The sequence below is a fragment of the Macrosteles quadrilineatus genome, unplaced genomic scaffold, assembly GCF_028750875.1.
Source record: "Macrosteles quadrilineatus isolate MER2022 unplaced genomic scaffold, UCM_ALF_1.0 Scaffold_4__1_contigs__length_99947679, whole genome shotgun sequence".
Classification (NCBI taxonomy): Eukaryota; Metazoa; Arthropoda; class Insecta; order Hemiptera; family Cicadellidae; genus Macrosteles; species Macrosteles quadrilineatus.
Genome location: NW_026542597.1, coordinates 80860284 through 80884032, shown reverse-complemented (window position 1 = coordinate 80884032; position 23749 = coordinate 80860284). Strand labels below are relative to the sequence as shown.

At 34.7% G+C, this 23749-nt stretch overlaps 1 protein-coding gene across 1 annotated transcript in view; it reads right to left on the bottom strand.

The window, feature by feature from the left end:
• LOC128991696 (26S proteasome non-ATPase regulatory subunit 1-like) overlaps window positions 1-23348 on the bottom strand; it is a 218485-nt gene extending 195137 nt beyond the window's left edge. Inside the window, exons 1-10 of the mRNA XM_054414794.1 lie at window positions 23210-23348; window positions 22157-22274; window positions 20948-21117; window positions 19605-19807; window positions 18424-18636; window positions 17626-17757; window positions 16056-16148; window positions 14535-14761; window positions 12454-12706; window positions 11412-11600 (exon numbers count right to left, since the gene is read on the bottom strand). Of these exons, the coding sequence (XP_054270769.1) occupies window positions 11412-11600; window positions 12454-12706; window positions 14535-14761; window positions 16056-16148; window positions 17626-17757; window positions 18424-18636; window positions 19605-19807; window positions 20948-21117; window positions 22157-22274; window positions 23210-23228 (1617 nt within the window). The 5' untranslated portion in view covers window positions 23229-23348. The remainder of the gene's footprint in view (window positions 1-11411; window positions 11601-12453; window positions 12707-14534; window positions 14762-16055; window positions 16149-17625; window positions 17758-18423; window positions 18637-19604; window positions 19808-20947; window positions 21118-22156; window positions 22275-23209) is intronic.
• Window positions 23349-23749: the final 401 nt, after the last annotated feature.

Here is a 23749-nt window from a genome sequence, read left to right as displayed (position 1 = left end):
CATTATTATAACAGTAAAATGTATTGGGGAAAAAACACGCTAGTAGGTGTAAATTTGAGAAACAGTTGAGAAATAAAATAATATTGAAATATTAGGAGAGAAGTAATAACAGAGCACAATACCATTTTTTTGTTTTTTATCATTTGACACATATTATGACTCATAAAATTTAAACAAAAGAAATAAATACTATGATATTTTTTTTATTTACCAAACTAAAAAAATATTTAATAAAATTTAACACCAAGGATATTAAAGATCAAACTTAAAACTGCGCTCGGAACATTTCTGGTAGCAAAACGGCAGCCCATACATAATGCCAAGATTTAATCTGCCGCACTTCGTCTTCCATGTGTCAGAAAAGAGGGAGAAAAAATTCCCAACGTCGGCCCAGAGGCGAGAACGATAACTCGAACAAAACGAGTGAAGGGAAACGGAGCCCGGTAACAAAGTAAGCACTCCTTGTTATCTCCAGGGTTAATGTGTGTTTATTCCCCTAGATTAAAGGGTGCAAAGATAGATGTGTGTGGAGCGCTTTTAGATAAATTACCATCCCATTTAAAAATTAAAAGTCAACATCGCTTTGCAATTCCTCAGAGTTGAATGAAACGGGGAAACAAGATAAACGTGAGCAAACAATCACTGTCCTTTAGAGCATTGAAAAATTATAGTGGAGATAGTGGTATTTATTTAATTGTTTAATCTTTTAGGTTATTTTATTCTCAAAAGGAACTAAAACAGAATTTTTTTTATAAGCTCTCTGGAAATGAAGAATTAAAAATAACAAGTTAAATTTGCATAATATAGTTTAAAAATCTAAAAATTTACTATCCTATTTCAATATTATAAAAAAAATGGGCAAATGTTTATAAAAAGTTTTTATTTCAATATTTACGCAATCATTGACTTAAATGTTGTAACTTAGCCCACTAGTTTACGATTCATAAATTTTTAATAGTTGAGTTAGCCAGCAACAAAATGCTCTAGTATCTAAAATTATATTTTTTCCTTTTTCCCCACCATTTTTTGTGCTATTGAGATAATTGATGTGTTCACTGGGGCTTGACTTGGATAAAAAGTTGGTGTGTTTGACACAAACAATCTGCAATTTACATCAGTGTTATCTGTCGGCCTACTTCAATTACATGTCCATTTTGATAAAAGCCAAGAAAAAGAATGAAGAAGAAGAAATAGTGACAACTTTAACATGGGGATAGATTGTCTAGTTGTATTAATATCAATAGTCTAAGGTTCTAGTATTTATTTTACTCTTGCTTTCCCATAGTATTGCACCAAACCGGTTATATTACAAATTACAAAACCAGTAGATGTTTATCATTTTGTATGTAGACTTTTTAGCTAAGAAAATTTGAATCAACAAATACCCCCGCCGCAGCAAACCTGCCGACTAAGCGAATTTCCATTTGTCTGAATTGATTTTCAGTTAAATATATTTTAATAACATTAGGTTTAACGAGTACCTAGGTTTGCTGCTACAAGGAAACTAATAAAGTGTGTTTTTGAGTAAAATATTGATAGCTTAGTAGAAAATAAATAAATTTGCCAAGTTTGTTCAAAATATATTCATAAACAAGCAAACTACAACATTTGACAATATTCTCCATAAGAATAACATGGGAATTTTAAATTTACAATTTTTTTAATTTTCTCCGTTACTAATAATCGAACAAAAATACTTTTATATACTAAATTATTTGTTTTTTTAAGCTCTTTAAAAAGGTCTAAAGATAAATCGGGAAATTTTGTGATTTGAGGGTCAAAAGTGAGAAAAACCAATTTTTACCCCATAAAACCACCCGTAAAGCCCCGTTCCCATGATCCGATCGTGCTGGTTCGCGAAATTCAAGTTTATCCCGCTTTACACCTTTAAACCAAATTTCATCAAAATTGGACAAAAATTACTCAAGTTATCGCGTTCACGGACGTATATATATACATATATAAAAATTTGAACGAATGGTGTTTTTGGCCTCTGGGGACATCAAAATGAAAAAGTAAATCGGTCCCGGGTCTAGGTCTTACCGTGCCACCTACGGTAATAGCTACTTTCCTATGGGGAAATTCGCTAAAATTAGGATTACAAACTTGTTTACTCTCACAGTAATTAACTAATAGTTAATTTAGTGTTAACGACTTAAATAAAACCTAGTATTGAACCAAATACAATTTGGTTAATTTCCTGGGGATGAAACGTCAGCAGCTTCCTGATTAAACTAGTCGACTGTAGCTTGAACTACAAGTTTCTTTGAAGGGGTTTATCATTATTCCGCTACTGTGTTCGTTGTTCGTACAAAGGACAAACAAACGGACAGACGACGTGTGTGAGTCCCCATTCTGTCACCGGTCCAATTTGCCTCGCCACTCGTTCTTTAATCACGTTTGAAATAATCCAGGACGATTTCTCTTAGTTATAATACACCTCTCAAGTTCATTTAGTCTTTGTTATTCCATTTCCCCAATTAGTAACATTTCGATACATTTTTATTTTTTTGCATCAAATTGATTATTTTAGATAGAATTCGTTGATGAAAAAGATATTTTTAAATTTTTTATTCGATAAATTGACACAATTTTTCAAAGTAAAAACGATGAAAGACATTGGTTTCCTTCATAAGAGATTGATAACAAAATAAGTAATTAAAATATACTAGCTGTTACCAACGGGCTTCACCTCGTTTGACTTCATAAGTATTAATAAAACTATTGATTGGTTAAGAAGCTGAAATAAACAAAACAGAATACAAGTGCAGCTGAGGTATTTTTAACATTAGGTATATAGAAAGTTCCCTTTAGAAAGGAATTATAACCTTAAAGGGTTCAAAATTCAAAATTAAATTGGGGAGATCATATTCAATATCTAACAAAAAAATTACTTTCTTTTCGCTATGCAATAAGTGTTACAATTGATGTAACATCTCTGGAAGTATGTAAATTAGTATATTGTGCCTATATTGATTCTATAATAAGGTATGGTATAGTACTCTGGGGATCCAGTCCCAAAACAAAAAAACTTCTTAACGCACAAAAATCAATTGTACGTACCATGGTTAAAGTATCAAAGAAAAACAGTTCTAGACCTCATTTTAAAAGATTAGGGATTTTAACTATCACAAGTATGTACATTTTTGAAATGGTTAAGCTATTAATTAACAATATAGATAATTTTGAAGAGTTTAAATTTACACATAACTATTCCACACGTCAGAAACATTTATATCAATTCCCAATACATAGACTAACTCTTTTTGAACGTACACCAAAATACATGGCTATAAAATTTTTAATAAACTTCCAAAAAGAATCACCAACAATCCAAAAAACATACTCCTAGAAAAATTACATGAGTTATTAATTGAAAAGGCATATTATAAAATAGAAGATTTCTATTCTGATGTTTTCTAAACGGACAAGAATTGGGTTAATTTTAAACTAAATTCACTTTGAATACATACCTGATGGCTTTCATTGATTTTAGCAGGATTTTATCTTATTTGTTGTTTTTTATAATGGTAACTTTTACTTGATGTCAGTAGTAATAATTTTGAGTTGTGTGAATTTATTAGTTATAGTATTTTTTTAAATTTTTATTTTTGACGACACTCCTGTCTTTGTACGTTGTACTATGTAAGATGTTATGAGTGAATAAAGAATTTGAATTTGAATTTGAAGGGCAATTTATGAAATAATGGATAGTTTGGCGCAAGGTTTCTCGTCATGACAAACATTTTAAGTATATGGTTAATGGGGGTGTGACTTGTAGTTTTCTCAAAAGTTAATGGGTACTTTGGGATTTATATATGGATTAGCTAAGATATATTTTTTAAGTTCCTTGAACCGAAGGCACAAGCAATTTTATTTAATACTTGTTATTTACGGTTATGTCAAACTTTGGTTTGGTAAGTGTAAGGAATTGATCCAAACATTTTTAAAGCATGTGTTTTTAAAGAATATAACAGATTTAAACATATAAAAAACATTAAGGCTTTATAATACAAATTGAAAGAATACATTTCATCTTGGATTTAGGTTGTAATTTTAGCATTTTAACAGGCAGCTTGGGGTTATTGTTCATTTCTAGTTTTGATATTAAAAATCTTAATCATGTTGAACCCTTTAAAATAGTGTTTAACTAAAAAACTGCAGTAATTATCACTTTACGGTTTATTCTGACAGTATTGTCCACCTTTAACGAGAAAAATAAATGTTATACTTCCAGAAGAGAAAATTACAATCAGTGTTGTATAAAGTATCAAATTGGCTAAATATTTTTGAAAAAACCATTAAGTTAATTTTAAAAACCATCTACCTTCCTGAGGCTGACATTTGACTAAATCATTTAAAAACGATAAACAAACAGTAAATTAGTTTCACACTTAACAAAGATTGTAAAATATCGGGTGCTCAAACAGTATTTGCCGGTACTTAGCTTGATGTACGGCCGAGATTGTATCACAGGTAACGGATTGAGCAGATCGGAACGCCCTCGCAACATTTCGGTATTTATAGACCCCTTGATAATTGTGAGTTAGCGTTACAATGGCCTCCTACTAATAATTCACAGCTGATATTTGAGTTTTTTCCCAGTTTTTGTGAGATAGCACAGTTAAATAGCTCGACTACCAGTAGAGCATTTCCCTTAAAGGTTTATTTAATTTTGATTTTATTCTAAATGTAGGCCCTATATCTGCATTTTCAAGTTTTTTATCCCGACTACTGTAGAGTATTTTCTGATTTATTTAATTTAGTTTTATTCTAAATGTAGGTAGGATCTATTTTTGCTCAACTGGTATTTTTCAAGAATTTGTAAGAGGATGAAAACCTCTGGTATTGTTACTATTAGTCCAGGCAACGAATGCTAAAAAAAGGGTATAGAGGGAAATGTTTGGAACACAATTTCTGACTTCGTAACTTTGTTTAGTATAGTTAGGAGGTTAACATACCAAAAGTCCCCGCCTCTAGCCCTTGTGCTGTGGGGGAGGGGGGGGCTTGAAGGTACCATTTTCCAGTTTTTTGCTGATATCTCGGAAACCATGCGTCCATGCGAAATTATGCTAATATACAAAATGAAAGCTTATTAAATTTCCAGCAAGTTTGTAATTTACTGTTTTTCGATATCTTGCATAGTTTTCGCGTTATTTGCTATCAAAAGTTTGTAAATTTGGAAAAATACATTTTTTCTCATGTTTTTTGTTCTTTTTGACAAGTTGCCTCTCAAACAATGCACCCAAAAAATAAATGCTGGGCATAGGGTTGTAGAAAATTAAATTCCCTTCAATAATATATATGACTTTACTAGTTTACCTCCTTCCGTTCAGATTTTAAAGCAAATTAACCGTCAGTATAAAAAAAATTAAATTAAAATAAAATTTAAGAAAATTAATATCTAGTGTTGAGCAAGGAATTTGAAGTCTTGCAACAGCTGTTGACTACTTAATATTTCAATTTATCACCTTACACAGTCAACTAATTGGTTGGAACATTCACTATCAAGTAGCTAAGGTGAGTGATGGGCGTCTAAAAATAGTACAGACACCCTATAGAAAATGTATACTTGTGGGCTGCCTAACCAGCTTCCTCACACTTGATGATCTAGCTAGACTATTGTAATGGGAAAATATGGTGTTATAACCATTTTTATGCATATACGAGTGTCTATATGACACTGGAGACCAATCACAACCAGAAAATTGAAACCAAGACAATTGACATATTTAAGTAGGAATTAACATAAAACATTACATCTTAGCCTACTATTGAATCAATTCAGCCTTGCTATCTTAGTTTGGAAAGGACTGCCATCCTCATAATCGTTTTTATCCTCTTTATCTCTAAGAAAGAAGGTAAGAGATCTTTTTCTCGCACCATAAACTATCTTAACAAGGATTAGATGATATTTTGAACGCGATTCTACTGGTTGTGACAAAAAAATTTCAGCATTTGAGAAAATCAAAGTTGCTTATGCGAAGTTGTATCTGAATTCCCCAGTGGCCCAAAATGCATCATCGGTCTTTCACGCCCCCTCTCCAACACCGAACACCACCCAAATACAAAAGTTAGGGAAAATGTACATCTTGATTTGATATGGGCTCCAGCGAGAGAGGTATCGTGCACTTCAACTTCAATCTATACAGGTACAAGTATTTAAACAATTTTTAAATCGATGTTATCCATCAAGCCTAATATCTCTTGTCTTCCTCCGACTGATGGTGCTTTCAAACATCGTTTCCTATCATGTACATTCCAAAAGGTTCAGCTGTGGCTGGGAAATAACCTGCCTTCTCTTATGTAAGAGTGGAAAAGAATAATAAAAACTCTGTAGTAGCAGAGCACACTCAGCATGAAACTACACTGAAGGATATTCTCAAAATTGTTTTCTGCCTATGCACGTAAAACTGTACTCGTGCCAAATCAGGTAGCAAAAAAGCAAGCCTAAAATAAGTATGCCAAAAATACCAAAATGTTGTCTCTGGGAAAGATGACTAAGAATATGAAGAAAAACAGTATACCTATTTCCAAAATAGGTCCGATGGAGAAAAAAATGATAAAAATGATGAGGATGGTATTCCTTATTAAACTAAGATAGCAAGGGATAGAATAGTATGCTACTTACTGATGTAATGTTTTATATTAATTCATTTAAATATGTAATTTATCTTTGTTTAAATTTAATGGTTGTGATTGTTTCCAGTGTCATATAGACACTCGTATATGCATAAAAATGGTTATAACACCATATTTTCCCATTACAATAGTCTAGCTAGATCATCAAGTGTGAGGAAGCTGGTTAGGCAGCCCACAAGTATACATTTTCTATAGGGTGTCTGTACTATTTTTAGACGCCCATCACTCACCTTAGCTACTTGATAGTGAATGTTCCAACCAATTAGTTGACTGTGTAAGGTGATAAATTGAAATATTAAGTAGTCAACAGCTGTTGCAAGACTTCAAATTCCTTGCTCAACACTAGATATTAATTTTCTTAAATTTTATTTTAATTTAATTTTTTTTATACTGACGGTTAATTTGCTTTAAAATCTGAATGGAAGGAGGTAAACTAGTAAAGTCATATATATTATTGAAGGGAATTTAATTTTCTACAACCCTATGCCCAGCATTTATTTTTTGGGTGCATTGTTTGAGAGGCAACTTGTCAAAAAGAACAAAAAACATGAGAAAAAAATGTATTTTTCCAAATTTACAAACTTTTGATAGCAAATAACGCGAAAACTATACAAGATATCGAAAAACAGTAAGTTACAAACTTGCTGGAAATTTAATAAGCTTTCATTTTGTATATTAGCATAATTTCGCTTGGACGCATGGTTTCCGAGATATCAGCAAAAAACTGGAAAATGGTACCTTCAAGCCCCCCCCCTCCCCCACAGCACAAGGGCTAGAGGCGGGGACTTTTGGTATGTTAACCTCCTAACTATACTAAACAAAGTTACGAAGTCAGAAATTGTGTTCCAAACATTTCCCTCTATATCCTTTCGTTGCCTGGACTATATCTAGTGCCAACCTTTTATGAGATAGCATCATCAATTGATAGACCGTGACACATTGTATCTGGGTCTAGAGTTTATTCCGCTCAGAATTGAACCAGCAACCTAGGAGGGTTAGCAACCAGCTTAGGGTGCAAACCCTGAAATGCATATTTACCTAAACTAAAATAACAATGAATGCATTCAACCAATAACTTAGGCCTACATTCATAAACAATTTACATGTAGGCCTATAGTCCTCGCCACCCTAAGTTGAGGCAGCCCAAGGCCGCACGGCGTATATCTAGTGCGGCCTTTGGCTGCCTCAACTTAGGGTGACGAGGACTATAGACCTATAAAGGTGAGGACTGTAACCACTAGCCTGTCCAGACAATTTTGTTTATTTAAGATTAATTTTTAAACAACAATTTATCCTAGATCTAACAGCTCTAACTGAAAAAAGTGTCTTAAGCCTACACATCAAATAAAAACATAGAGAACACTCTTAATCAAACCAAAGAGTAAGTGATGCCAATGAAATGTTCTATATACAGTATTATTAATTGTTAAATTTGGACTCAAGATAAACATTACAATTGCGCTCTTCACTCAACATCCATTTACAATGTTTTTTTTTTATGAATGAATAAATTAATATAAAATTTAGGATCCATCAGTAAAAAAGTATGCAAATTGAATTGTGTTTACTGTGACTACAAAAATTTTTTAGGTTATTATAGGGTCTAGAGTCTCTAAAGTCCTCGCCACCCTAACTTGAGGCAGCCCAAGGCCGCATTAGATATACGGCGTGTGGCCTTGGGCTGCCTCAAGTTAGGGTGGCAAGGATTATAACAGGCAAACAGTTAGGCCTAATACGTTTTAGTAGATATTCGTAGAATCATAAAAAAGCTTGAGTGCTTGACAAAGGTAAACTTTCAAAGTAAGCCAAAATTTACTTAGCCTCTTATAACGTGTAATTATATTTCTAAGTTATTGTTCTATAATTTATGATTTACGTAACAATTTACCAGTTACCCTACTCAGGAATTTTGCTTTACAGACACGACAATATAAAAATCATTCAGTTAGGAATGAGATTCTTCTAATTTTTTGCCAACCATATTAACACACAAAGTTCAATTATCAGGTTTTGGTGACAGAAAAAAGATTAGTAATGAGGATGAGTTTAGCAAAATACATCAAATTCCTACATTACAATTACATGAAACTCAACAGAAGCTTTCGACTGTGTTCGAAAAGCAAAGACATTCATTTACGTTCAAAGAACAATTACTTTGCTGCGTCATCTCCAGAACACTTTGTTTCAAGGCCTTACTTCCAATAAATTGAGGGTTATTAACATTTTTGTATTTTTTTTATTTTTGTTGCTGTAGTTGAATAGAATAAAATCATTTCCAATGAGCTTAAAGTAAAAGTTAAGCTTAACGGCAATGACACAAACCATATTTTTGTTAGCAAAATGTCGTCACTTGCAAAAAGGAAGGGTGATGGATCATACTTAAACATCCCTTAGTTTTGTAAAGAGTCGTGTTTTGCTACCTAGTCTGCATAATAAGACTAATTAATAAAACTAGAAGATATATAATAGTTTATGATTTTATTTTATTTTGATTGTCATCATAGTATTACTATTACGACACTGATATACCCTGGTGCATAGCTTATGGGAAAAAAAGTGGAATCAATTTGAGAGCAGAGTGAATTAGAGTAGGTCTACTTGAATACTTATTTTCAATACTCAATTATATCTTTTGTTTAATCAAGATCAGTTATTTATTTAGACAAAATTATTTTTTTAATCCTAATAGTTGAGGACGGCTGGGCCCAACTTCAACTTTTTTCATGCATTATTTGTTCCTCAGGATCAGATGGGCGACTTTCAAAGTGTTTCAGAATAACTAGGGAATATATCTAATCACACAGCTATCCAAATATTTGAACACCACCAGAAGTATATTAAACTCATTGAGTGCCAAAACCATTATCAAAAAAGATAGCAACAATACCATTGTATCAGGAAACCCAAAGACAGTGCAAAAAAACCATTAACTAGTCCTACTAGATGGACCGTAAACAGTACTTAAAACACAACAAATTAGAAATTATAAAACGTAATAAAAATATAGCCAATCATTAAATAGTAAAAATGTGTTATTTTTAAAATATTATCCAAACACAAGTTTACTTTACTCAGTACGTAATTTACTCACTGTAAATAAATTTCACAGAAAACCTGTTAACCTTTTAATTTATAAATGCACTTTTGTGCTGGAACGCTTAATCTTGTTTAGTTTAAATGGCTTTCCATAAATCGCTCTTCTCTGTATTCCTAATCCCCGTTCTAGCTAAAGGGATAACTGATAATTGCATTGGTGACTATCAGATGGACTGAGATTTAGTTAAACAATTTTCTGAGAGATTATATAATTAAGTTAAATATTTATTCAAAATATAATATATCCTCCATTACGTTAATCAGGGTACCGGTTGGTATGTCAGTTTTATTTCTGAATAGGCCTATGTTTTAGTTGACTTTTTTTAAGGTACTTCAAGTTAATATATATAATTAATATAAGAAGTAGACGTAATTTAAATATATAACGCTACAGGTAGCAGCAGGAGTGATAGTTTTAGTAGGACTGATATGGCTGAACTCTTCATTTAATGTATAGACAAGATAAGTTTTGTGTACACTGACCACAAATACTGGACAAAGTGGTGAGTTAATTTCCGAATTGTCTTATGATTTGATGATTGTTTGTTTTTTAGGAAATAAAAAATTAATTATTCATTATTCTTATTTATGAAACAGTTTAAAACAAGGTGCAAAAAATGAGACGAGAAGGAAATTATCACCTTGTATGATTTAAAAAACCAATGTGACATGCCAAGTATTCATTTGACGTCGCATTTCTTTCATCAGATTTAACTGTCAGTAAACAAAATCAGAACTTATGATTCATGGTTGACGAAAATCCTTCAAATTTTTAATTCATTAGCTAAAATGGAAATATTGTACATGATGAATGATTAGATCCATAGAAAATGTATATGTTTTTGTTTACTAAAACTTAGTGAGACTATAAAATATGTAAGTTGCAATGGTAAAATGCTGCCCTATCAAAACAATTCTGGTTTCCAACATCTTTAAACTTTTTCTTAACCACGCAGAAAAAATACTTTATTATTTAAGTCCGGTTAAACATCAAACAGTACACATTTGGTTAAAGATTACCATTCTCTGATATAGATTCGTCATCTATATGCATCAGCTGAAGACAGTTATAGGTAGACTTATGCTTTTATCCAGTATTCAAGGTAGTTTTGTTCTTCTCTTTTTGCTAACTTGCCGCTTTACCAAAAATTACAACCAAACAGGAACCATGATATTTGTAAACATGTTTCCTCTCCATTGTCCTCTCCAATTATTGTAAAACGGCGAAACAAGTAAATTGTATAATATATACAGTTTACTCTAAAATGGGAGAAAACGTATAATAGGCATTTGCACATTCTACCAGCTATGAAATAGTTCAAAACATAGTCAGATTTTACAATCGGATGAAAAGTCGCTTGATATTCATCTATGTACTTCCTTGGACATTCAATTTCATATGGGAGAACAACAAAAACTGGGTTTAGAATAAACAACTTATTTTCAATGGTAGCAGGAATGAAAATACGAGTCGAAAACTGAAAATGTTTCAAAAAGTGTTGGCAAGTTCAATAACGGGAAAAGTTGTTGATCAAATCTGACACTTCAAGGTTGAAACAGTTTGATGATTTGAGATGTGATTACCCCACAAGATAAAAATTACCCTGTAGATGTGATTACCCTGTACAAATAAAGGAGGATTCAACAAAATACCAGATAAAAAATGTACTTACGGCAACCATATCCTCGATGGCCTGAGTAGATTTGGAACCGAGCATGACCATTCCCATAGCTATACCAGCAGCTTCACCAGTAACGGCATCGTCTTGGTACAAGTTAAACTTGAGTTGTTCGTAGACGTCCTGACGGTGAGTTCCCATGGCTGCCAGTCCTAGGCCTAGACATCCTCCATGGCGCACCATCTGTTGAAATAAGTAACCAGTTAAGTTCAATGCTGAACATTTGAGAATAGACAAGCTACACGGGGCATTAGAAGCTGACACAGGTTCTTGGGTTGATAGAAGTTTAATTGTATGATAAATTGATACACTATAGTCTCAATTATCCGATCTGAGTTTTCCAACTCTCTGTAGAGTAACGGTATCGTGAAACCTTAAGCTATTTTCTTGGTACACTTTAGCTGAAAGTTGAGACCCCTCTTTTCTTCTTTTGCCAACCTTCTGACTATACCCTAAAAAACATTTTTTGCCTTTAGACGCCAAGTTTTCTATCCACTTATTTTTTAGCTTGCTGTATAGTCTGACAAGCCTGTGACTTTACAGAACAGGTGAAAACACTCTAATTCTTTAAGTAAATGTTAGATCGTCCTTAAGTTGTGACAAGTCTGAGGTTGCTGTCGATTCGGAGGCAATGTCAATGTTTGTACAATGCATTTTTTCTGCCATAATCCAGCATTCCTCAACCATTGTGCAGAGGGTAAAAGGGCCTTTTTAGGCTCGTCTGACTGAATTACCCGGTTTTTCAACTCCCCTCATATTTGCAAATTTCTGTTGCTCCTCACTTCATAGTTTCAGTAAGAACAGAGACCTGTGGCTAAATAGAGGAATAAAAAGGAGAAACTCTATCAATTTAATGACGATTAACATTTTTACAATTTGCCTTTCCTCAATTATCTTACCTTTCTACTAATTATGCACAATAGCATTAGGTTGGTGTATTGGGACCCTGAGTTTGCCCCTCCTGAGTTGTGTTTGGTATAGGCACGATAACCGAGACACTGTATTATATTTATAACCACATAACTTATCAACTCACCTCATTCTGAGCGTCCTTGAGTTGTCCGAGCAGGTACTCAGTGATGGCTGCGCCGTGGTTGGCATGTATCAGCCCCAGAGCGTAGAGACCCCCGCCCTCACTGAACCCACTGCTAGGCCCCGCCTCCTTGGGCAGGTAACTCTGCATGAGAGCCAACGCCTCCTGTTCATGTCCTCGGTGTATCACTCCAAGAGACGCTGTGGCTGTCAGCTTGGCCCAGTTGGTGGCTCGGGCCAGCCACTCTAGATTGTCTCTGTAGACAGATATAAATCAGTTTAGTCTACTAGCTACTTTAAGGATGTTTAATATGTCTTACCTATTGCTTTGTCTAATCTCTTCAACCTTCTTTTTTTGCTACGTAGTTAGTTTTAACAAGAGAACAAGAGATTAAGGTGCGTCATGGAGGATGTCTAGGCTTAGGCCTAGGACTGGCAGCCATGGGAACTCACCGTCAGGACGTCTACGAACAACTCAAGTTTAACTTGTACCAAGACGACGCCGTCACTGGTGAAGCTGCTGGTATTGCTATGGGAATGGTCATGCGCGGTTTTAAGTCTACTCAGGCCATCGAGGATATGGTTGCGGTAAGTACATTAAGGACAGATTAAGACGTAATTCAGAAATAGGAAAAGCGACGGGAGATTTTACTTAGCTTATAACAATCTGGCAACCATACTGGACAAGAAGAAGCATCAAACTAAGCATATTTGAGAGTAACATCACACTCTTTGTCTGTACGTCATGACTGCCAAAACATATAAACTCCAAGTGTTTATAAATTGAAGTATCCAAGAATCTTGAAAACCCAATGGCCAGACACAGTCATAAACAAGGAATGAAGAGGGAGAGTCAAAATTAGTGATAGTTAAAACTCAAAACCAGAAATTTCGAACCTAAAAACCGAAACTGTTGGGTTCCAGAGTCAAACGTCGTACATATAAATCTGTGCGTATTTAGGAACCCGACCTTCTTGAGGAATGAGAGGACCTACTCGGTGGTTAAACATGTCCTTACCCTTGAAATTATAGATCCCATGCATGATCCTCTCATCTAAATGAGATTCAGAGCTGACCATGACAATGGCAGAATTGAATTGACGCATGTTATCCTAATATTTCCTGAAACTAAGTCACGCAGTCCTGTTTTCAGATTGGGAGTTTCCAAGAAGTTCCTGAAAGTATGACGAATTCCACATGTGAGCTTAACAGATCATTCCTTTATAGCAACAAAGAGTAAAAATTGAACCGTCTCGGCCAGTCTTTTCTTTTTTAAAATGTAAGCCACTACAATGTAAACATTCAATTTCATTTGTCCGAGGTTGGATGTAGCACCACTGCGGTCTAGTACTGCCGCTCTGTATCCGTCAAATGTTCCATTGGGAGGGTATTGCTAGGGGTCACGTTCGCGTTCCCTTCCGGCCACTCACAGATTTTGTCTTATAGGTGGCATTTAAATTTAAATAAAACATTAAGGTTAACCAAACAACAGAAAACTACACTACAAATAAATTTTAATACACACTGTAAATTACACGATAAAATGATAAGGTTACAGGTAACAGCACTACGAATAAGCATTTTTTTTTTAAATTCACTTCAATACTGTAACCAAAACTACCTACATGAGTATTTAGTAAAATATGATGTAAGCTAACTCGACTAATTTGTTGTCAAGTCTTGCTAGGAATTACTTTATTCATAAACCAGATTTAAACTAAAAATATAAATTCCGGCTTTGCTCTGGAAGTAAGTCCTGCAGTTTGTGGTTAACCTTAAGAACTATTTCAAACCATGCCCATATGTTTAGTTGTAAACAAAGTGAATTGAGTTTGCTCCAATGTCGACAGATAGCGCCACCGTTTCGAAATTTTAGAACTGTACTTAAGTCATGCCCTTTCGTAATATTCTGGGACATATTTGCACATCCATGTGAATATACCTTTAATTTGACACCTCAAATGATATAATACGTACAGCCGTTATCGATGTGACTGCAAAAAGTAAACTGCTTGCGTATTAATATATAGATTTATTCTAAATCCAGCTATAACTTCAATATGGGAATGGAATATCTAGCCTCACCTGAGGAACTGATCGCTGGTAGTCCCACTGTGCATGAAGGCGTTGGCTATGACCGTCGCAGTGTGACAGATGGAAACTCTGATTGCGTCCTTGGTGTTCTTCAGTATCAACATGTCCGTGTGGTTGCTGCGGATCAAGAACTGCAGATGGAGGTCGATGGAGATCTCTCCACTCAGGATCTTGCTGAGGTTCTGGATACGGGACTGGAACACTTTCTCTTCCTCCGTCTGGAAAGTAAGTTAAGTTTTATCTCAATGAGTGCATTTTGTGCGGTAAAATTTTGTGTAACAAAGGTAAAATGGAAATAAATTAAGACAGAAAACCAGTTGTGTTCTGTCATCAAAACCCGTTTACCTGAGCTTTTCATTGATATTTAGAATCTCAAATTGTTATACAACTAGTTTTTAACCTCTCTATCCATGAAAACTAGAAAGAATTGGATCCTGTAAACTAGGAGAGAAATAGATCGTGGCAATTTAATTAGGATGGTGTCTAAGGAGGGTAGTGCGAGAGAAAGAGAGCGAGAGCAAACTGCGCCACCCTTCTTGTACTCTGATTATGAAACTAAATAAGACATCAGATGGAGTTCCACACATGTGGGAATTTTACAATAAACTCCCTATATCACTAAACCTCATAGATAACTATGCAACATTCATATCAGCTGGTTTGCAATGAAGTAAAGAAAACAGGGATGTTTTCAAAACAAATGGCCTTGTTTTGTCGTTAAAAAGTGTCTCTCGGTACTTGTAATTTGAGTTGTGTTAAAAATATATATATAAAACAATAACATATATTAAATTTAAGTACAGTAGACTCCCTCATAACCGGACACCTCGGGAACGAGGCCAATCCGGGTGACAGTTTTTCCTGTTAAACCGACGTCCTCAAAAACTTGTTAAAACGGACCGTTTAAATGCATACTGTATACAGTATTTGGCTTAAATTTAGGAGAGCATTGTATTTAGACACGTAATCACTGGTCTCAAATCTTTCCCACGAGAACAGTCGTTTCAGTACCACCCACTTCCTGCTGATCTAGTCTGGTTAAATCGATGTGCTGATAAAAATTATCTGGTTAAAGAGATGTCATTTCTGCCGAGTGTAGTCCGGTTAAACCGATGTCCGGTTAAAAGGTGTCCGGATAAGAGGGAGTCTACTGTATTATTTGTCAATGGTACACAATTTGATTTTTATTTTGCATGGCTTTAAAATGTTGGACGCTTTTGGATTATATCATAGACAAAAAGAATTAAATAAAGACCGTCAGTCGTGCTGCGGTTAACAAAGGTTCTGGCGCATACCGCTAGGAGCGCCATGTCCGGTTAAAAGGTGTCCGGATAAGAGGGAGTCTACTGTAAGCATCTTGTTTTTCCTCAAAACATATTTTTTACTTGCAACAGCTTGAAAAACTCATTACAGTACATTGGCTTCTTTTAGCAAGTTATACAATATATGGCATCCTCGGATTAATATTTGAAATTTGCAAACAGTTTGACATTCATTATTAAATAAACTTACAAGACTATCTATATCTCTGACGGGTTCTTCGGGTGTTGCTTCATCTGTCACAGCTACGGGTGTGGGTGTTGAAGATGGGTTTTCAACTGGAACCTGTGAAACATTATTGAAAATTAGTATATTATATATATGATACTGTATTATAAAACAACACCTATTAACCTGAAATATTACTAAGTACCAAGGAGTATCATAGGTATATTTTCTTTTTAATCTTTCAACTTCATTGACCTCAGGCCTTCAAAAACCTGATTTGGGGCTTTAGGAAGTAAATATTGATGTTTTTATTTTCAATTGTTTGCAGATTTCCCAGCTTAAGTCTCCACGCATTTCCCCAGCTTCAAATTAAAGCAACATGAAGCTCCCCTTGCATCTATGGCCTTGTCTATCTTCATTTGACTTGTTTGTGATCCTCAAATGCTATTACTTTGTCACACGCCTGATCCAGTGTAACAAAATTAGATATTTTGTGAAACTAAGCGTTTTTCTATACTTACTTACTTACTTACTTACTGCTGTGGCCACTGGTACCCTAGATGGTACTTGGCCTCCCCAACACATTGCCTCCATAGGTCTCTGCTTCTTGCATCTTCCTTCCTTTTCCCTAGCTTCCTCAGGTATTTCTCCACTTGGTCGAACCATCTGAGTTTCGGTCTTCCAAGGGGTCTTCTACCTTCTGGGTTATTCCTCAAGATGTTCTTTGATAGGGAGTTGTCATCTTTTCTTAAAATATGCCCTGCCCATCTCAGTCTACTGCTCCGTACCTCAGCAACAATATCCGGATCCTTAAATAATTCCCTTAGTTCCCAATTATGTCTCGATCTCCATTGTCCATCCTCAAAAATCGGTCCGTACACTTTCCTCAAAATCTTGTTCTCAATAGCTTTCCTTTCTGATTTCTTGCTTAAGATCCAATTTTCTGAACCATACAGGAGAACTGGTCTGATGATTGTCTTATAAATCCTGAGTTTGGTGGTGTGGGATATTATTTTTGAAGTTAGTAACTTGTGACAGGCCGAAAAACTTTTTTGTGCTAGGTTTAATCTATTTTGTATTTCTAGCTCTTCATCATTATCGCTTGTGAGGATGACTCCCAAATACTTGAAATTTGTTAAGCGTTTTTCTATACGTGTGATAAATGTACATGTAGGCCTAGATTGTTTGTAAAATATTGAGATACACAAACCAAACTTCAGAAATTGCCTCATTAAGGAAAAAAATCTGCTTCACTTTCAGAGTAAGCTAGCAGCAGTTCTTTACCACAAACCAGCTAACTCCCAAGGAATTATTGTATTTTGAAAGAAATTACTACACCCACAAATGCAATTCTCTTCACTGTTAGTTTCTAGTTCCTCTTTATCTTTATCACTACAACACAGGAACATAACTAAGTGTATTTAACCTGAATATGACTGAAAAATTAATCTAGCATGGAATAAACCATGTGTAAATTTGTTACTGACAAAGATCAGCTGCCAGATCTATTTCTTAAAAGCCCAATGATCATAAAATTGTTTTTAAACAGGTTTACAGCACATGGAATCGCAGGATTATGACCAACGATTATTACCTTGACGATGACATGAGCGGCCTGAGGGATCGGTGCAGACACTTTGAGCGCCTGCAGCACCTGACCAAGGAACTGTTGTGTGGCGGACTCGTACATGTCAAACGCTATCTGGTACGCCATCAGTGTGCTGTCCTGTTGATCATGACAGACAAAAAGAGTTAATTAGGTTTAAAGTATTATTCATACTCGCAAACCATTGCTATGGATTATGATGTTTCTAATTAATTTTCTTGTCAACCTACGTCTACCTGTATTAGGCAGAAACATATGTGTTATGTTTTGTAACCTTTTACTGTAAATCTGTTAACGCCTGGACTGTATTTTACTCAAGTGAGCTGGTAGAACTGTGTTAATTTTTTTTAAGGCTGATGAACATCTAAATAAATGTAATCTTCGTACCTAGGTATCATTAAGTTAGAAAGTAACTAACTCTATTCCATAGAAACTAAATGTAATTTTTAATTTTAAACAATCGCTATGATGATGTGAATAAAGTTCATTGTCAATAATCTGTTAGGCTAGTTAAATCATTTACCCACAAAGTTTCGTGTTTAAAGTAATTATTGTGCCGGAGTCAACTCTTTCCTAAACCAACTATATCCTCATAATAATCCTAAACTCCAGGGCCTTGTGCTCTTTGATACATCCTTAACCGCAAAGTCAGTAGAGGTTAGGGTAGGAACAAGATGTTCAATAAGTCACCAGCAAAATACAAATAAGACATCCTACACATCTAACTTAATGGTACCCTTACTATCATGGAACAGTAGGCCTAGTTACAAAATACAACAAACATACCTCTGATTCTTTGCTGAGTTTTTCCAGCACTTGCGCAACGGAGTGAGGGTCGTCCAAGAAGATGAGACATTGACACATGTTAACATAGTCCGGCGTAGCGAGGTCGCGGTAGAGCGACACTAGAGAGCGTAGAACTGTGTTGCGGAACCCGCGGCTCTCCAGCGATGACATGGCTACACTGAACGCATAAGACAGCATACCGCCAACATCATCCTGCAATATAGTCTTAGATTAGCCTAGTTTGCAAACCCTACATTAAAACAAACTTAACATTTATTTTGGTTATTTTTTAGGATTTCCTGTGGATTATTTTACAATCCTACATTAGATCAAACTTAAAATTTATTTGATAATTGTTTCAAGATACTATGGACATTTTTCATCACTGATAGTAAAACAGAAGATTCATAATATATCGGATGGAAAGAAGCTAAGCAAGCTGGCAAAAAGAAACAGTTCCTACGCATAAAGCCTGCAAACTAAGCAATTTCCATTTTTCTGATTCGATTTTAACTCAAAAATTCACTTAATAACTTCAGATGTACCTATATCCTAATTAAGAAAATTTAATTCAACAAATACTTAGGTTTGCTGCTACAGGGAAGGTAATAAAGTGTGTTTTTGAGTAAATGTTATTAGACTAGGTACTTAGTAAAAAATACATTTGACAAATATGAACATAATATAAGTTTATCGCTAGCCATCAACAAGAAACTAAAACAGTTTAGGCTACTTAAATTAATCTCTGTAAAAATATCATGGCATTTTTTAGATACAATATTGGGAATTTTCTTTAGATATTCTTTGATTGTACAACTCTTCATAATACAAAATTATTTGTTTTTTAGCTCTACAAAATGAAAATAGCGGAATATGATATTTTGAAGGTCAAAATGGAATACCACAGTTTAGTTGTTACCCCATAAAACCCAATTTCTATTCAATCATGATGGTTCAAGACTTAAATCAAGTTTATACAGCCCTAGACATTCATGTTAAATTTCTTCCAAATCAGACCCAAAATTGCTCAATTTATCGTGTTCACAGACACAATATATTCATTTATGTGTTTTGCGAGTCTGTGTTTTAGGACATCATCAAAACTGCCACAAATAACTTTAGGAAGCTTTGTACTGTACATTGAACATGCAATGGACTGTTGAAAATGCAATTGAGCTCACAGATTCCAAGATGGACTTGTCAAAGATGTCCATGCGTCGAGTCTCCAGCGCAAGCCCAAGAGCCTGTCTGTACTGCCCGTCGTCTAGACAGCGTTGGAACATGCGGTTGACGATGGACTCCAGCCGAGGGTCGATCTCCTTCACCTCGGTGGGGGCGTCCATGTTGTTGCTGCGTAGTTCGGTGTAGTGGTCGATGCACTTGGCTGAGTCCAGAAAATAAACATGGATGAAAAATCAGTTTAGTTAAAATGATTGCCTACTACAATCGGACCTGTTTTTTATGTTTTCTTTTAACTAAGATACTATTAGTTATAGAACTTATCGTAATCACTTAAGCAAAGTGGAGTTGGTTGGTGCACTTTGGCTCCCCACTACTATAACTTAAAGCTTATTTGCCTATTTATTTATTCCTTATCATGTTATTCTTGTAAAAAGACAAAATATATTGCATGCGTCATGTTTAATGATCAAATAAACTTGTAACGTGTTTTCAGTCGAAAATGTTGCTGATTTTTAGATTATCTACAGTATTGATTTTTTTTATTTGAATTGAGGTACCTATTAGAATTGTAAGTGCCTACTTGGCCTAAACTACTGTTTCAATTGGAATGCAATTCAGTTAACAAAGTAGACAAAAAATTGTAAATTTAATCATGGATATAAAGATAGGAAAGTCAAGATTTGAGCATACAATATATAATCTGATTAATATCAACTGTGTTTAACCCTTTGAGTGCCAACGTCCGGGGAACCGGATGTTTTTAAAACGAGCCAAAAGTGCCGACGTCCGGCCGACCGGACGTTTTTAGAACGAGCCAAAAGTGCCAACGTCCGGCTGACCGGACGTTTCGTAATGATCGAACAGTTGTCATAACAACCGAATGGATACTCGGATTCTTTTAACCCATATATTAACATTGAGTCGAAAGTTACTAGATGCGATACGGTACATCGATTTTCGTTGGTCGAAATATCAAAAATTCGATTTTTACGAAATTTTAACCTAAAAATCGCCAGATCGCGCTCGGCATTTTTAGCGCGACCTTCGGGAAAAATCATCGGCATTTTTTGAACGTTACTTTTATTTCTCGCCTGGCACTCTAAGGGTTAAACATCAAACTTAAATAATAGTAGGCTTACCGTACTGTAGTAATTATTAACCCATACAAATCCAAGAAGATTTAATGTTGCGTTACAAATTTTTAGCTCTGAAAATTAGATTACTCCATAACTTCATGCAAATAAGATGACTACCAAAGTTAACCTCGGAAAACATAATTACAGTCTACTGGACATTAGCCTATATTACCAAAATACAAGCATCCATAGCCTAAAACACTCACCTATTATGGTATCCACATATTCAGATCGGGCATTTACATCAAACAGGTTGCCAGCTCCAAGCGCATACTGTAGCGAATCACTGAATGATCCAAGATGGTAGTAAACCTTGCTGGCCACCAGGGCTGCCAACTCATGCATGTTGAAGTTCTTGTCTTCATGAAGGATCTCACTGTTAAGAGAAATTATAGATTAAAAAAAGAGTGATAGCCTATTTGAACATTAACAGATGACTAGTAACCACTACAACGAGGATGTTTCCCTACAAAATAATTTAAACCTGAAGAAGGAATTATGGAGTTTATTAGTCATATTAAATCACTTTCAGGTTGCTTTCCATTTTTGAGAATTGCATTTTTTTATGAATTTGTTGCGATAACTTATCTCCTATCAAATGTTTACATTATTTAGGATTATAGACTATCTTTATTTAGAAATTTATTAACGTAAGGTTTACTACTAAAATTGAATGTAGACGAAGTAATAGGGCTATGTTATTTATTAATAAATAACTACACTATAAAAGCATTAGAGGTTAGAAACAAACCCTGTTAGAAAAGGCCTGAGAGGCTACATCTAGATAGGCCTACTTTAATACTTTTTATTAAAATGGCGACCATACAAAGTAGGTATTTAAAACCTAGTATGAATGGAGATGAATGTAGGATAAGTGGCGCGATCTTGTAGTCTTGTTAGGGACTAAGGCCTACATATTCCTTAGACAAGCTGCTAATTAATAGCCCATACAGGTAATGGCGACTAAGGGACCTACAGTTTATAGTGGAATCCGAACCAAATTTTTGCCTTGGTATTATAACGAATTGGTCTAATTATCAGAATCGTAGTACTCACTAGTGCGGACGTTAATCCACACCAGGGAGTATCGCATCCACAGTGCATGTCTATAAATATCCACATTTTCTCCTAGTAGCTGGATTACAGGACGACGCTATTCCTAACATTGTAACAGGAATAGATACCTATGAAAGGCCTAACTGTTATTGGAGTTACCTTGCACAGTTTTGTCAAAAACACAATAAAAATGTGAATTAAGTTAACTTACAAAAACACAATAACAAGGTCTTAGAAATTATTGGCTTACAAAACTTAAAGTACTACTGTACCATTTATAGGCCTAAGTTATAAGTTATTGAGGTTATACATAATAAATTAATGAATTACCGTAACTACCGAAATAAAGCAGAACTTACATTTTCTGGATCGCCTCTGAGATTTCTGGCCAGAACTCATCAACTATCAAATCCAGTTTCTTCAGGGCAAATACCTTCAACTCCGGCATTGGCTCCTCTAGAAGGGAAATAATTCCCGCTGAAAGGAGATTTACAGTGTTAGTTAAATCATCTATCAGATATCACTCTTATCTTCTTAAGATTGTTGGGCTGCACTTTACTTTAGGTCCTACACTTATTTGAATGAAAATATCAATTATTTGATTGTTTCATTCGATATATCGTTTAGTTAGTTAGGTTAGGTTAACCTTACCTAACTAACCAAACGATATATCGATCGATATTTTTATTCTAATGAGTGTAGGACCTAAAGTAAAGTGCAGGCGAATGTTGCAACAGTTTTAGAAATAATTATAGGTCTAAATAACTTAAGTTAGCCTAAATCCAACCGAAGTTAGTTATCATTAACAGAACATAACAATTCAACTACCTAACTTATCAAATCAAATTTCTTCAATGTGCATGTATAATAAACAGAATAAGTAGGCTAAGTAAGTAACTTAGTAGTCATGTCTTGATTGTAGTTTTGAAAATGAAACAAGCGCTAATCCTACTAGACTTACATTTAAAAGTGTGCCATTAAGTAAATAAGTTACAGGGCATCTCCAGTGTAGTACAGTAAGTTACCATCATTACAAAATCCAGTAAAATTATATCTTGAAGAAGATTTCAAGGATTGCAATTTGATTATAGCGAAATTAAATACTTAAGAGAGTTTATTTTTGTTTTTAACATTCAAGGAATTTCAAACATAACCCCAAATACGCTAAATTGAAAAATTAAGGAACATAACTAGCTTATGATCAAGAATATGCGTAAATTCTAGAGGGAAACATTAAATTAAGAAAATTCATCGAATAAAATACCATAAAAGCAAACACGGATTGAATATTTTAAAATTTTGTTTAAATGTCATCCAGTATGACTTGCATATTTCGAAAACATAACCTACACGACAATTGTTAGAATAGGCCTAGGTAAGAAAAGTGTAAGATGATAAATAATTATTCATACCTGCGGAAGTTATATTCATGGTTACAACGTTCTATTCTTCTCGGATTATTAATAATTTACTTTTGTTTTTAGGAAACTGAGATTTCTTTAATACGTAAAGTCAAACAATCAAACTCTGTAACGTACAATGCAATGCCGAGCCGACAAGAAAGAAGTTAAGTAAGAAGAACAAGAACAAAACGCAAAGCAATGACAAGGACATGCAATGAAATGACTACCAATGAAATGACGCCGTCGCTGCAATCGCATAGAATGGGAATGGAATGGACTGAATCCTAAATCGACTGACAACAACAGTGTTGCCAAACCGTCACTTTGGCGTTTGCTGACAAGACTAAAAGAGTGACCTTCGATTATATTAACTGCAAAGTCGACGACTATATACATCCGTGTAGTTTTTTGTACTGTAAATCATAAGTTGCACGGTTCACTGTTAACCAAATTGATTAAAAGAGCAATTCCTTCAATGGCTGGCTCGGAATTTTTGTTTTCTCCTAATAATTGGTTACTTTTGAAACACTTCCTTTGGGTACATCAATG